This window comes from Telmatherina bonti, assembly GCF_933228915.1.
Source record: "Telmatherina bonti genome assembly, chromosome: 22".
In the NCBI taxonomy this organism is placed as follows: Eukaryota; Metazoa; Chordata; class Actinopteri; order Atheriniformes; family Telmatherinidae; genus Telmatherina; species Telmatherina bonti.
In genome coordinates, this window is record NC_136631.1 from 17141775 (window position 1) to 17157509 (window position 15735).

The window sequence follows — 15735 nt, forward strand, 5'->3', positions numbered from 1 at the left end:
AGATCTTCTTTCCGCCTGATTGGCCGAACTTGACATTGATTGACGTGCATCCATGGCAACCGGGCAGCCATTCTGCCAAGTCCAATAGGAAATCATCAGTGGGGGTTTGACTGGCTCCCCCCCTTAAAAATACATCTCGGCTCCGGCTTTAATTCTTTTCTACATTCAATCCCAGCCTACCTTAAAAATACACCGTCGCTCAGGCTCTAATATTTTCCTGCATCTCCAGCTCTGCTGCCAAGTTCGCCAAGCCCGAGGATGCGGTAGCCCCCCCCCCACCCCCCACGCAGCATCGTCCCTCCTCAGAGGTTTTTGGTGTTTGCTTTTTTTACGGCGGTCAGACGATTGGTTCGGTAACTTTAGGATTGCCTTGTTTTTTCGGGGGTCTTGGATTGCCTTGGCGTGCGGAGAGAGGCAGCGGAGGACCCGACGCTGAGGAGTGAGAGAGGGAGAGAGGAGAAAGGAGGGGGAGAGGGAAACACAGGAGAAGCCTCCATGTTTCAGCTGCCCATCTTGAATTTCAGCCCCCAGCAGGTCGCCGGGGTCTGCGAGACTCTGGAGGAGAGCGGGGACGTCGAGCGCCTGGGCCGCTTCCTCTGGTCGCTGCCCGTCGCGCCAGCGGCCTGCGAGGTCCTCAACAAGAACGAGTCGGTGCTGCGGGCCCGAGCTGTCGTTGCCTTCCACACCGGCAATTTCCGTGAACTTTACCACATCCTGGAGAACCACAAGTTCACCAAAGAGTCACACACGAAGCTGCAGGCGCTGTGGCTCGAAGCGCATTATCAGGAGGCTGAAAAGCTGCGGGGCCGCCCGCTTGGGCCGGTGGACAAATACAGGGTGCGGAAGAAGTTTCCCCTACCCAGAACCATTTGGGATGGAGAGCAGAAAACCCACTGCTTCAAGGAGAGAACACGACATTTGTTAAGAGAATGGTACTTGCAGGATCCTTACCCAAACCCCAGTAAAAAGAGGGAGCTTGCACAGGCTACCGGACTTACACCCACACAAGTGGGAAATTGGTTCAAAAATCGCAGACAAAGAGACAGAGCAGCTGCTGCGAAGAACAGGTGAGCTTCATGTATCCTTTCTTAACTGCAGCCCGTAAATGATACAATAACAGACAAGAAAAATAAAAATTCACCTGTTTGGCAGGCTATGTTATGCGTTTTGTCAGGCAATCACTTCATTGTAAAACAGGCCTGATTAGAGCCAGTCAACCCTGACATTATTATTTTCTTCATATTATAGTTTGGATTATTCTTTAATCCCCGCATTATTTTCTCAGTTTGTTATAGATTCTGTCCTCAAAATCCACAATAACATTAAAATGAAGGTGGTTGAAAATTAAGCAAGTGCAGACAAAAACATAAATACAATGTTCTTGTGTAGTGTCATTTTGAATAATTTTAACTGGGTAAATTGTTTTGAAATATAGAGTGTGATTTGACATTTAAAAAAAACAGATAAAACAATTTCTTTAGTGTATATCAACCTTTGTTTGTTTGCAGTTTAGCCATTAATGAAAGCAACAATTAATAAAAATACAAACTAGAGGCACAATCTTTTTTTTTTTCTTTCTTCTTTTTAGTAAAGTTTTTATGTGCTTTCCAAGGTGCAAATCTCCAAAGAAATGTGGTGGATTAGGTTATTTATCTTTTGGTTTTAAAAATTCTAAAAGCAGTCAATCTATTCCAATAATGATATGCGCAGTTCCTCCACGACAAGCCATATTTCAGTGAAGACTGTTCGTCCTAATGATCCCTTCATTACACATTTTAAATTCAGCCTTTTAAGAAATAAAACATTTTTGCTTTTTTTTTTATTTTTTATCAAGCACTTGGTTTCTGAACTTCTAAAATAGCTTTTAGAAAAAAAACACACACAAAAAAAAAACATAAAAAAAAGAAAGATAAAAACCTCATATCGTCCCGTTTTTCTGTCCTCTGTCCAGGCTACAGCAGCAGGTTATGTCCAGCGGCTCGGTTCGCTCCCTGGCGGACGACGATGGCACCGTGGACCGCTTGGGGAACTCGTCCAGTCCGGAGGCCAGTCTGTCCAGTAAAGCTGCTGCCTCGGCCATCTCCATCACCTCTAGCGACAGTGAATGTGACATCTGACGGGCAGAGTTTGTTGGCGAATTAAAGGAGATGCGAGTGAAAGACAATCTAATAAAACAAGTAATAGTGCCTGCGTTGAGCTAAAAAAAAAAAAAAAAAACATTAGATAAACACTCTTACACACACACATACAAGCACACAGAAACTGATATTTGACGGCTGCCAAAAGATGATGGGATCCGTGATGTGCGACTGCCCGTCCTTTTCCTTTTAGGCCTATTCTTTTGTTTGCGTTTTACCCACTTGTGGATAACTGAAAACGGACAAAACACATTTCACGGACTAATATCGCTTCGAGATGAACCGTAAAAATGAAGAAACGTTTAGAAAAAAAAATGAAAAAGGGATGATGGCACCCAACTTGCCTAACCTGCTGTTCTCTGTGGGTATTTCATGTTGAAAAGAACTGTGATATTTTTACTTTAAAGTTTTATAAATAATGTTTATTTGCTTATTTAAAACGATCTGCTCTACTGTCTCTTCGAATTTCATATTCATTTGCTTGGTGTTTTTAATACTTACCTTGTACACAGGTAAACCTGTTGAGCATGCGCGCTTTAGTGAAATTGTGTTTCCGTCAAAAGACAAAGTAAAGATAACTTAATAAAATAATTGTTGATCAAAAAAAACCCGAAACATTTTAGTCTTTTTTTTTAACTCGAGTGTGGACAAAACACAAAATTATGAACAGAACAGTTAAAAAATTATTGTGATTTTGATCCCTGAAATGAATCCTTCTGGCTGTTTTCGTCCAGAGAAGCATTTTAGGGACTATAATGCCACGGTGCTGTATTTACTGACACGTTTTAGAGCGAGGTCTAATTGGCCAACATGCTCTGAGTCCTGTAATGCAGGGTGACAGCGAGAGGTCACAGAGAGGCCGACTCACTAACCCGGATGATCCGCGGGAGAGATCATAGAGATCAAAACACAGCAGATTGTGAACCTGAGCTTACACTGCACATGCAGAAGGACAAACAAAAACAGGCTTCTTAAAACGTACAAGTGTTTTTTCCCCCTCCAACATATCAGCCATGAGCCACAGATGAATGTTTTACTTTACATGAGGCTACAGTATGTCCAGTTGTCATATTATGTGTGCAATATTAGTACATATTTTCTGTTTTCATAAATTATTTTTATTTGTTTACTTTGCAAAAGTTGAAGATGGACAATATCTTCTTTGGGACGGCTATTTTTCTGTCCTGCATGCCTAGAAATCTCAATCTGAGATGGTCTTTTCCAGGATGAAAAGAATTCCAGCATCTTGTTTTAGAAAAAAAGACCAAAATGCAAAAAGCGAACAAAATCAGAATAAAAAATGTCATTTTTTTCTAATCGATGTGGCCCAAATACGCCTCCACTCCACACAGCCACACAACGTTTTTGTAATTATTGAGGCTACAGTAACTTATGAAGCAGACAAAAGCCTTTCAGCTTGAACAACACAGAAGCCAATATCCGAAGAATGAGAAAAGAAAAAGGTGAAGCGAAATAAAAGTTCTTTTTTTCTTCTTCTTTTTTTCCCTGGATTTTTGCAGCTCCTCTTTTTAGCTGCATGGGACAATAAAGCTAAATATTTCCGTTTCTTTTGAGAGGGAGGACGACCGAGGAACCAGATGAAAAAAGTCTTTTTTGCAGTCAATAAGGTTGTCAAACTGGTCAGCGGTAATCAGTGCTAATGATGGGTCTGGGGTCCCAGCTTGGACAAAAGGGGCCCTGCTGCTTTTTGTGTGTGTGTGAAGGGAAGCAACTGCGGGTTCCTTTCCAAAGAAAAGATTCCTGTGAAGATAGTCTGGAGCGCGGAAATCACAACTTCTCCAACGCGTGTGTGTATCTGTTGGTGTGAATCTGTACGTGAGTGTGTGCGCACCCTGCTCTTTACATTAATAACTCATGGCTTGCCTGTTAAATGATTTAATCCCAAATTTTCCGACTTGTAGCAACATACGAATATAGGTACAGGACATTAATCTTAAGTGACTTTATTATTACACGAATAGTCAAGCTATATGGCCTACATGAACCAAAATGAGACATATTTTATTTTCATATAGCCGATAAAAAAATATTAAACAGTTATTTCACATTCAAGTGACTTTTAAAGAGTCACTGTGTTGCGAAGTCTCTTTTAGATGTAATTGCAATATGCCATGAAATAGTCTGCAAGTTTGTTTTTAGGTGCATGACGCCAATTTGACAGAAGCAGTCCTGTCTTACTGCATTTGGCTTTGACCTTTGTAATGCAAGAAAGCCTGGTAGCACCGGAAAAAATAAAAATAAAAAATAAAAAAAAAAAATAATTCAGCAGCAGAACACTGCACAACAATAATATTGTGACGTCCAGTCAGGTGTAATATATAAGTTTCTGATACTGTTGTTGTTTTTTTTGTTTTTTTTAACATCCATTTTAATGCGTTTAGCTACATACATACACACACACACACACACACACACACACACACACACACACACATATATATATATATATATATATATATATATATATATATATATATATATATATATATATATATATATATATATATATATATATATATATATATATATATATATATATAAAGTAGCTCCAAACTTCAGAAATGTTGGGCATCACGATAGCACTCTTCTGTAGGTCCTAAAATGAAAGTTGTCCATGCCTTATGGGTGCTTTGGACCATTATCATGTCATAGCATGATAGAAAAGCTTTTTCATAAAATAAAAAAATCAGCACCCCATTATGCTATTTAAAAGATAAGATCATAATAAGGACATAAACAGCTCGACTTTAACAAAAGCCGGTGAAGCAGGTCTGTTTGTGCTGGAAGGACACTGGGGACTGAAGGTGTAATGGCAACATGCGGACTGTGTGCTTGACAGGGAATTTATGTTCGCTCAGTGTATTTACACGAAGATCTTTAGTGACAGTTTAGCAGATTGTTGTGAGACTGTTTTTGATTAACCTGCCGTAAGGTTGTAAGTGAACGTAATCTGGCTTTTGGTGATCACTTAGTGCTAACCTCTTTCAAATACTATTTTTAGTATGGAGAGTAGGCTACGCTTAATGGGGTTAGGATTCATTTTGACACTCATCAGTACAGTTGCAATTTTTAAGTTGTGTACAATTTGAAGAACCTAAAAGCATTATTCTCTAGGCTAAACCTATATACTGTACCACAGTGAAGTTCTGCTTTTTCTTTAAAGTTCTGAATCGGTTTCTGATTCAGACAAGTTTACACGTAACTGCAGTGAAGAATAAGAATAAGAATAAGAATAAGAATAAGAAAAAAAATCCTTCATGGCTGACCATTATTGGACATTTAGCCTCCCACAATTTGCCACTTCTCGACAAGTGGACTCGGTCACTTATTGGGGATAAATGTGTCTTTATCACATTTACTCCCAGTGGGGGATTTTTCCGCTTCTGTTTTTGTTCCCAGATTGCTTGTTGTTGACAAGACCACGTCTCACTGTGTGATCTTTTTGAAAAATTCTCCATCAAAATCGTTTGTTCAAATGACAAAAGCGGGATTTTCTGTCAGTATGTTGTGTAAAGGCCATGAATTTATATCAGAATAACTCATAAAATACCGTTCCTCATTCTTCCGGTGTTTTTCAGCCTTGGACTGACTATGTCTGTTTCGATGGATTTATTTGTGCCATGCAAGACGTTTTTCTTCCCATGCAAGCGGATTTCTCCTCAAACAATGAGGAGCATTGTCATGTGCATTGTATAGATGTTTAGCTTCCAAAGGCTTGACTGAACATCGTGTGGAGCAGTAAAAACTGCGTGGCAGTGACGCCCCCTCGTGACGGATTTCAGACACGACTCTTCAGTGTTAAGATTAAGCATGAGACTGATGTCCAGATCAGAGAGCAGTAACATGAAGATGAAGGTGTAATATTAGATTTAAACGAGCTTCCTTTTTTTTTTTTTTTTTTTTTTTTTAAATCTCCTTTGTTTGTTATTTGTGTTTGCTTATTTAGTTAAATTAGATTAAAAATATCATGAAATCGTTGCAGACTGGTAGATTTGATTGTTTTTGTCTCAAATACTCTGGTGTTAAAGCTAAATAAAGTATTACGGCCCTAAAAGCACAGAAGTTACTGTTATTTCATAGACATCCGAGATAATATGATAATGTAAACCAGGATATTAATCATACATGACCATGGCTTCAGTTAAAGTTTAAACTGAGTTTGGTATTTATGTAAAATACTGACTAAAACCTATCTAGTATATAATATAGCCTAGATCGTTCATGAGACTTTCAGCACCATGGACAGAGACCATCCAGGGAAACCTGCAGTACAGCTGCTAGCAAACAATATGGAATCACTGCAGTCTTACAGGGTGTTCATTCAGTTGTTTTATTATATTATTCTGTTTTATAGAGAAAAATATAATTGTAGACAGAGTCAAAAACAACTGTATATTAAGAGCTGAACATCCTATCTCTGTAAATAAACAAATATAATAATTTATTCTAAAAAAAAAAGAACTTGAATTAAAAAGAGAGGGATAAAGGCAGGAAAAGAATCAACACTTAAATGTGTTTTGCATCTCCTCTGACTTTTCTGCACAGCTTGAACAATTTGAGCCAAATATTTTATGTATTTATATATTTGTCTTTGTTGATCTACCGCAAATGCTTATTTACAGCATATATCAGCAGCACTCTGCCTGCCTATATCCTGACTAAAAAAATGTTAAAATGTTTGCATTGCCCACCATAGATTAATCTTTGGACCTCAGTATCAGATCATTTTGAACCATTGATGAAGCACATCAGATGCTTCACATTTGCAGCCTTGTTTTGTCCTAAAACATATATTTTCCTTTTTGACATGTTGACTCATCATCTACAACCAGATATGCTGTACAGTGCTTACGTGACATTCTGTCTTGCTGAGACACAAAACGTAATCTGCATGAACATGAAACAACATGCATGAATTCTGTAGAAAAAACAAAGACGACAGATAATTAAGTTACTAGAGGTCAGCGGAGTAAAATCAGGTTTGATTTAGTTTAGAGACCACTACTTTTAGTCTTCTGTTTTAGTTGGTGTGTAATTAGAATGAAGCATTTAACTTTATGTCAGGGTTTTCTTTTGTTTTACATGATATATACACAAGAGTCAAACAAAAGTTAAAGCAACCAAAGTATGTGGCTCAGTTTCCGAAAAGATCCACTTTTAGATCCGAGCAAACTTTAAAGTTTTATACTTTATTACATATCTACTACATAATCCAAAAATGAAACTTCATCCCCATCCCTGATTTTATATTAAATTCTGAGTTTATTGGACACAAATGAGGCATATGCAGGTCAATTAATAAATGAATAACAAAGCAATAAAGCCCTCTCTTGTGTACACCATGATGATGACTTTTCTACATATTTTCATGTGAAGAGCAGCAGTGTTTTTTTTTTTTTTTTTTTTTTTGGTTGCTAATCACACTATTTATTTATTTTATTTCCCTTTCTCCGTTCCTTGAGAAGGATGATATATGATTGTTGTCGGATTGTGTTATGTATAAGGTGTGAGTCTCACCTGAAAAGAGTAAGTGACCACAACTGCAATTAACCACACAGTGGCACTGACACACCTGGCTGCTCCTGTGGTCCTCAGTTGATGAAGTGTGATGGTTTCCTGGACAACGGCAAGGTAAAGATCTACACAGATACAGTGAGAAGGACAGGAAAGACATTTTATTGCTGTGCAGGAAGGTTAAGTTGGTCTATTTTTAGAGATGAATGAAATTTTACCCAAATGTCAAAAACAGGATGCTGCAGTACATTTTGACAAAGTAGCTGAAGGTGTGGGTGTAGGAGCAGGCACACAGCTGCCTCCGCTGTGGTACAGAGCAATTCGAGCAGGCAATGATAGCACCACCAGCAGTTTATCTGCAGACAGGTTTACACTGTAAACTGAGTCTGAAGAATTAAGAGAGGCCCCACAGAAAACACAGAGAGCCAGAAAGTTGAGGACCATACCAACCACCAGCATCACACAGTAACACACTAATTCTACATTAGAAACAGATATTTTACCTGTTAAACAGAATTAAACTCACAATGGGGTTCGGGGGTGATGTTAATCTCTTAAATAGGATCTTTGCATTAATCTATGATGTTTTTAATACTCAGGTTTAAAATGAAGATGTTCACAGCAATGCCTATGAATTTCCAGTTTTAGGTGTAGATTAGCTTAAATTGTGCTGCATCATTTCATTTTACCATCAGAGATACCCAGGCAGTGTAGAAGTCTTGGTACAGCTGCATATCCAAATGGACTAACCTGTGGATGTATGACATCCCCCACTGCTGATCCCAGTACTGCAGTTGGTCTGGTATGAGGTGAAAAAGGGCCACAGGAGCATGATGGTTGAGGTGGAGCTGATATTTGTAAGGTGCTCTGTCAATGACAGAGTGCTTTCGGGACAGCAGGAGAGAAAAGGATGTAAGAAAAGCAGAAATATTACTCAAAGAATGATTAAAGGTGGAGTATGTAAGAGTTTCAATATTTTCAAAATAAAATAACTAAAAAAATAACTACAATCGTATTTAGACAGTTTTTTAAACATGTAGGTTCCAGTCTGTCCATATTTGATGCGTTAATAAGTTTCAAGTTTAATTAATGACAAAGACCCTTCTTAAATGTTTGCCTACCAGTGAAAAAAAAGTGCTTTTTGTCATTTGTCATTAATTAAACTTGTAATTTAATAACACATCAAATATGGACAGACTGGAACCTACATGTTTAAAAAACTTTCTAATTATGATTGTAGTTATTTTTTTAGTTCATTTATTTTGAAAATATTGAAAATCTTACATACTCCACCTTTAATGCAGTATATCTGCATTTCCAGCTTGATTTGTTAGTAGTGACAGAGATTTTTCAAACTGTAAACTTCCTCCCACTGTCCAAAGATATGCATGTTAGGTTAACTGGCTACTCTAAACTGTCCCTAAGAGAGAGCGAGAGTGAGAGAGAATGTGTGTGTGTGTGTGTGTGTGTGTGTGTGTGTGTGTGTGTGTGTGTGTGTGTGTGTGTGTGTGTGTGTGTGTGTGTGTGTGTGTGTGAATGGTTGGATGGACTGGCGACCCGTCCAGGGTGAACCCTGCCTCTCGTCCAATCATTGCTGGGGTAGGCCCAACTTCCACATGACCCTGAATTGGACTAAGCAGTTAAGAAAATGGATGGATAAATAAATAAATACAAAAAAATCAGTTAAAAGCTAAAGAAGAAAGTACATCTTGAGCTTCTTTTAAAAACATCAACAATCTCTGCAGCTCTGAAGTTCTCTGTTCTACATGCTAGGGTCATAATGGTGGAATGAAGCCTCGCTGAAGGTTTTAATCTTGACTTCAGGGTAATTAAGAGGTCAGTATCACAGGATCCACTCAGGTTCATAACTAAAAAGCAGGTCAGATAAATAAGAAGCCCCAAGACCATTGAGGCGATCATCAAAAATAAAAGAAACTTAAAAACAACCCTGAAAAGCATGTAGAGGCAATTAATCGATTTAAAAAACAAAAACTGGTGTAATGTGTTCTTACCCTCTGGTCTTCATCAGAACGCGTATCACTGTGTTATGGCGTAATTGCAGATTAGAACTAGTCTTTCTGAGAAGACATGAAGATTGGAAAATGGTAAAATCCTCTTTATTTGACATTTCAAATGTTTGGAATAAAATATATCTTAAAGATGAAGAGGAGACCCTGATTCTCACACTCTGAGAAAGTTTAATTTTGGTGAAATGATCCCTCTTGTCTTCAGGACCAATTATTCAAACTTTGCATTTGTCCTGGGTAAGCTGTAGCTTAAAAGAAGGTTACCTGGCTCTATAGGGACACAAGACGATGTAAAACTGTATATTATCAGCATAGTTGTGAAAATCAACAGTGTTACCGGATGACAACCACGATTTACAACATGGACAGATCTAAATGTATCTAGCTTAAATTTGATCCTTGGAGAACCCAGCACTGAATTTTATGGCCCTTTAAGGAGCATGTATGTAGATCTATGAGATAGATAGATAGATCTATGATCTAGATAGGTAGATCTATGAGATTCCAACTAGACATCTTAGTCTGTCTAATAAAATCAGGTAAAAAGGGGCTTGAAAATTAAAAGCCTGTTTAAATCAAGTTCACACTTTTTCTGCTAATTTCACATTTCCTTGCTTTGGATACGGTGGAAATTTTGTGTTATTAACACTAGTAGGAATTTAACTTTTCACATTCGTCTGTACGGCACTTTGGTCAACTGTAATTGGTTTAACTGGTTTGTGATTGGTTTTTCTTCAGAATAAACATACCTGAACATCTCCCTTTTAAAGTGAAGTGATGTCCCCTGATTGTCTTTATTTGCAGATACATACACACAATATCTAAGAAATAAACCAACAGCCTCTGCAGATAATCATGGTGACAGTGATGAAGGGAACCAGATTCAACAGTTATCTTCAGATGTCCCTCGCAGAAAAGTACAGCAAAACGGCTTTTCTTCTGCTCACATCTGACCTGTTTTGCTCTCAGATGAAGACACACTGTCGTATTAGGAGGGTGTATTTCTCAAATTGACTGTACTCACAGCATGAGCTCCCAGCAGTGTTTAAACTTTATCAGCCTGGTCCAGAATCAACAGGCCAAGGTGAGTACACGCCTCAAGATATTTTAATGTGATGGTTTTACACATACAATCACAAATTCACAGGGTTTTCAGGCTGCATTATGGCTAAATGTTACAAGTAGTTGATGCCCCTATGCAACCTGGAAGTTAAACCCCCACCCCCCACCCACCTTAATTTTTTTCATTACCACATATTAAAAAAAAAAAAAAAAACACCAAGAGGTCGCCAGTATTGGTATACGCACACAGGCCATGTGTATCTGAAACAGCCTGGAGGGTACGAACTGTGCTAATTATCATCTTGTGTCTAATTAATAAGCATCCTTCTCAGTCTGTTCCACTTGCTTAATGAAGCTCAAAGGATTCAAAGTCTGAGCTAATTTCTCAAAGCAAACCATCATTTGCATCCTCTTGTCACATTATAGTCCCAAATTTAAGATGATGGAAAATCTTCTGATTATTTAGTTTGAAAAGGAAAAGGTAATCCATTCCACTGTCATTACATGCTTACCCAGTTTACATCAGGATTTTTTTTTTTTTTTTTTTTTTTTTTTTTAGCAAATATCCAAACATTTCATGTACAGCTGTTTTGGTCCAACAATATATTGTGTGTATTGTCATCCTCAAATGTATTCACAGCCTTCCATTAAGCAAGGAAAAAAACAGCTGCCTGTGAAATAAGATGAAATTGACAAAAGTATTAATAGACAATTTATTTTTTTATTTTTTTTTTTTTTAAATAAAAGTCATTACATTACTTTAAAATTCTGGTTATACAGAAATATCTTTTTTAAAAACCAAACAAATGTGATCAAATAATATATGTTACATCACTCATGAACTAATATCTTATTGAACAATTCTTTGATGTTTCCACTACAGTCAGGTGATTTTTGTTCCTCTGAGTCAGACTTCTGCACCTGTTGACAGGTATATGGTCCCACTGTTCATCAGAAAAATGCTCTCATTTGTCCAGGATAGATTTTTTTTTTGTTTTTCTCTCCAACCCGAATTAAATAAAAAACAGTCTTATATCAATAAATTACACTTTAGCAAACTTTTAGTTATTGTTCCTTTATTTCGTCTCTGGTTATCTAGGTGACTGTTGTGAATTCAACCTTTTCTTTAATGAAAGGGTATGAATAAATTCAAGGATGACTGTATGTATGTATGATGACGATAATGGTTATTATTTAAAAAGGGGGGAATTTAAACATAACATAAAACATCTAATCCAGAGAACCATTTTTCCAGAGTGTTAAAGCGCAGATATCCGTGTATCCATGTTCAGAACCATATCCTTATTTTTGTGCCATGAAACTTTGCAGACTGTGCATGTGTAGTTAAAAAGGGCACAATTTAAAGTAATTTGTGTTAAAGTATAAACGTGTGCATCAGTTTTTGTATTTATTCTCACATATGCTATTCTCAGATGTTGCTATTATTATTATTTTTTATTATTATATACACACACACACATATATATATATATATATGTATATATATTTTTTTAATTTTTTAATTTTTTTAAATGAAATTAGAATTTCCATTTCTAATTTCAAGTCTGTGTTAACACTGGAAAACCTTTCTCTAAATGCTGCTATATAAACATACACTGTAGGACCCAACTTTCAATAAACATTAATAACTTTAATGACTGTTTTGTGTTACATAAATAGCATCCTGCTATAGAATAAATAAAGATGTGTGGAAGATAAACAACCTGCTCTTAAATGCACAAATATGTAAACCACTGCATTGGTTGTTACATTTTTTCTTGATCAGTCCGCGAAGTACATATTTGACCACTAGGTGGAGACAGCGACCAAAGAAAGATGTCTAAAGAAACTTTTTACAATTTCAGTTCAACAGAACAAATAGAGTTTTTCTTGATAATGTTTAGCCGTTCTGCTCATTTCACACTAACATAATCCTTACAAGTTATATCCTGGTATAATGGTGACTAACCAAGCTTTCTAATAAGCTGGCTTTCTGGTCAGCCAAACACACATTTATTTAATTTTTGTGCTAAGTGTATTTTTTGTAAAGTGTTTTGTTTTGTTTGTTTGTTTGTTCTTTAAATCCAGTCACTGCTTCAATGTGTAACGTTCACAGTTGTAGTACTAAATGTTTGCCAGAAGATGGTGGACTGGCACCACCTCAAACAGACCACTGAGGCGCAGGGCAGCCGCAGGCTCTGGAGACATCTGCCTTGTTTCACTGTATAAGTACATAATAAACCATAGACAATAAAAAGCCTGAAAGAGCAAACCCTTTAAAGACTCCTTTGATTTAAAGTAAAGACAAAAGAAAACAGTTCTACTCAACAGCTGGAGGCAAAATAAAGCATAGTATAGGCTACATATGTTTACAAGGTTAGAAGTTATTTCAATTTTTAATATTGTTGTACTGTGAATATATTTTATGACCTTACCTTTAGTTTTATTTCTGGCAGAGTTATTAAGTCTGATAAAGGAAGCCAACAACTGTAAAGAAGCTTTTTAGATGATTTGGTGATGAGTTTTTACAACAAACCAGCAGTGCACACAAACAAGCAGGTTCAAAGGTTTTGCCTAAAGTGTAAATGAGCGTACATCATGACTGAGAGAAGGGTGTGAATGTACATGTGTAAGAAAGTGTTGAGGCAGAGTAAGGGCATCAGTTGGGATTTTAAGGGTCTATATTTAAACTATCTGGTCTCCAGTTTCTGCAGCTGTCGCCAAGTTTAAGTTCAGCACCTTGAGCCTTTCTCAGTCGTGTCCTCGTCTCACAAAGTTATAAACCTGCCAAACTCTGAGACAGAAAGTGAAGAGATCTATCATCTGTCCTTCAGCTTCTATCTCTTAAAGAAAACTGGAAATTGTCTTGAACGTGTAGCTGTAAGTCTGACTATGACCACTGAAAATAAGTGAAACGTCTCCATCCATAATTCCTTTTCACTCTTTACTGCTTCTGTGGATTAATGTGTTACTCACTTCTTCTTGGAGACAAACTAAAATCATTCCCTCATTACAAGTATTTATTATTTTTTCTCTTCTCTTCTACTCACATGACTTAGTAACTACACTACATAAGGCTGTCTCTGCTGGAAACAAGTAAAGAAGCTATATAAAATCATTTTTACGCAAATCAGACATCAGACAAACAATTTATTCTACATATTTGTCAGGAGACTGAAGAAATAAACAATGTTGGTGGTTTCAAGATTAATGTTTTTTTTCTTTTTCAAATATGTTGTACATTTTTGCTGAATTATTGGCAATTCAACCCCCCAAAAAAAGATTCTTTAAGAAAGAGAAAGGGGTATGAGAGGATACGGCTTTCTAGACCTTTAGAAATTCAATGATTTCTTAATCTTTCTTTGATTTTTTCTTAATGAACCAATTTTTTTTATTGGGTGACAATAGTTTAGCATCCCAGACTCAGCTACTACAGAGCTGTGCAGCTGTCCTGCAGAGTAACTGTCTTTGAAAGAATCATTGCCTAGGTGAAAGTAAATGTTGCTTCAATACCTGTGGAGCATTATATCTGTCTTTGCAGATGTGCATGCTGGTAATACATGTACACAAATGCACCTATCACAGATGCTTGTTTTTTGCCAATGTTTTTGTTTTGTTTTTCTTTTTTAATTTGTGCTACAACATAAAATATTCTTTTTTATGGAAAAAATAATCTACACATTTAGTCAGACCAGAGAAGAGTTTTCCAGTTCACCTTTAGTCTTTTTGAAGTATGGGCTAAGAAAAGGCAGCAAGTCTTCCATATATAGGCACTGACCTTACATATAAATTTATATTTCTGGATTTAAAAATAAAACTTAACAAACCTGAAGATATATCTCAATTCTTCCCAAATAAAAATGTTGCTCTGGAATTGTCACAGGTGATTTTAGTGAACCGTATTTTACAGAGTAGTAAACCTTCCCCATTAATACTTCTGAAAGACTCTGATAGTCTTTTTCACGTGACTAGCCTGTAGTTAAATGACTAGTTATAAAATATATGTGTGTGGTTGTGTGTGAGTATAAAATCAATGTTTTCAGACAACCTTTCCTGATTTGATACACTTACTATTAAATTAAAATAATTTATAGACCATTGCATTAGGTTTTTAGTTATGGGTCACACAACTGGCTTTTTTTAGAATCAGTGTCATGAACTCAACATTAAAGTTGAGTTATTAAAGCTCTCTGATTGAATTAACAACTACAAAAATGTTTTTTGTATCCGTTTATTTTCCTTATTGCAATTTATTTCTGGATACTTTTGCATATATAAACCTAAAATCTGCACGAACCATGAGAACTTTGAAAAAGTGGGCAACACATTTGAGATTTTTCACTCAGCACTGTGAGAATTATGAGTGTAATTTGACAGTTCAGCAGAGCAAGTGGTGAAAAAATGTCACTTATGAATTCACCCCCATTTCTTCTAGGATGTGAATATTAGAGGACAAGATGAGATTTTAAAAATGATCTTGGGAAATGATTGAAGTAAGCGTTACATATCCTCTCCAGCAGTCTGACTGGAGACATGAGCAGAGAGATGATGAGAGGGATTATTCTTTGATGGGTAAGTGACACTGGCAAATTTAAAAGGCTGAACCAAATACAGCCTTAGTAAAGACCTTTCCATCATCCTGGTAGTGTACGGTGACAACTCCTTTTTGCATAACAGCATATTATGACACATGTAAACATGTTTCCCACATATGACAAGGATCCTACTAATTTAGCATGTCAGCCTGTACTTTGTAAGTAGGACAACAATCAGTCATTATGGAGGCAGATTAGATAGACTGACTCGGGGTCTGCTGAAGAACTGCATACTGCCCAGTGGCAGCTCTGAGCCTAATAACAGAGCTTAGCTGGCATACCAAAGCTGGTGGCGCGTTGGTGTAGCTGTAACTCAGAGAGAGCCTGGTAATTACCACCAGCCGCTGACACCATGCTGCAAATGCACCAGTCAGCAGT

At 37.0% G+C, this 15735-nt stretch overlaps 1 protein-coding gene across 1 annotated transcript; it reads left to right on the forward strand.

Annotated features, from left to right (window-relative positions):
• Positions 1–445: 445 nt before the first annotated feature.
• Positions 446–2117, forward strand: LOC306772618 (homeobox protein SIX6; the record flags this gene model as incomplete). Its single annotated transcript, XM_079262174.1, has 2 exons — positions 446–1067; positions 1952–2117. Exons 1-2 carry the CDS (start codon positions 496–498, stop codon positions 2115–2117), a joined length of 738 nt encoding a protein of 245 aa, XP_079118300.1. The 5' UTR covers positions 446–495.
• Between the last annotated feature and the right edge of the window lie 13618 nt (positions 2118–15735).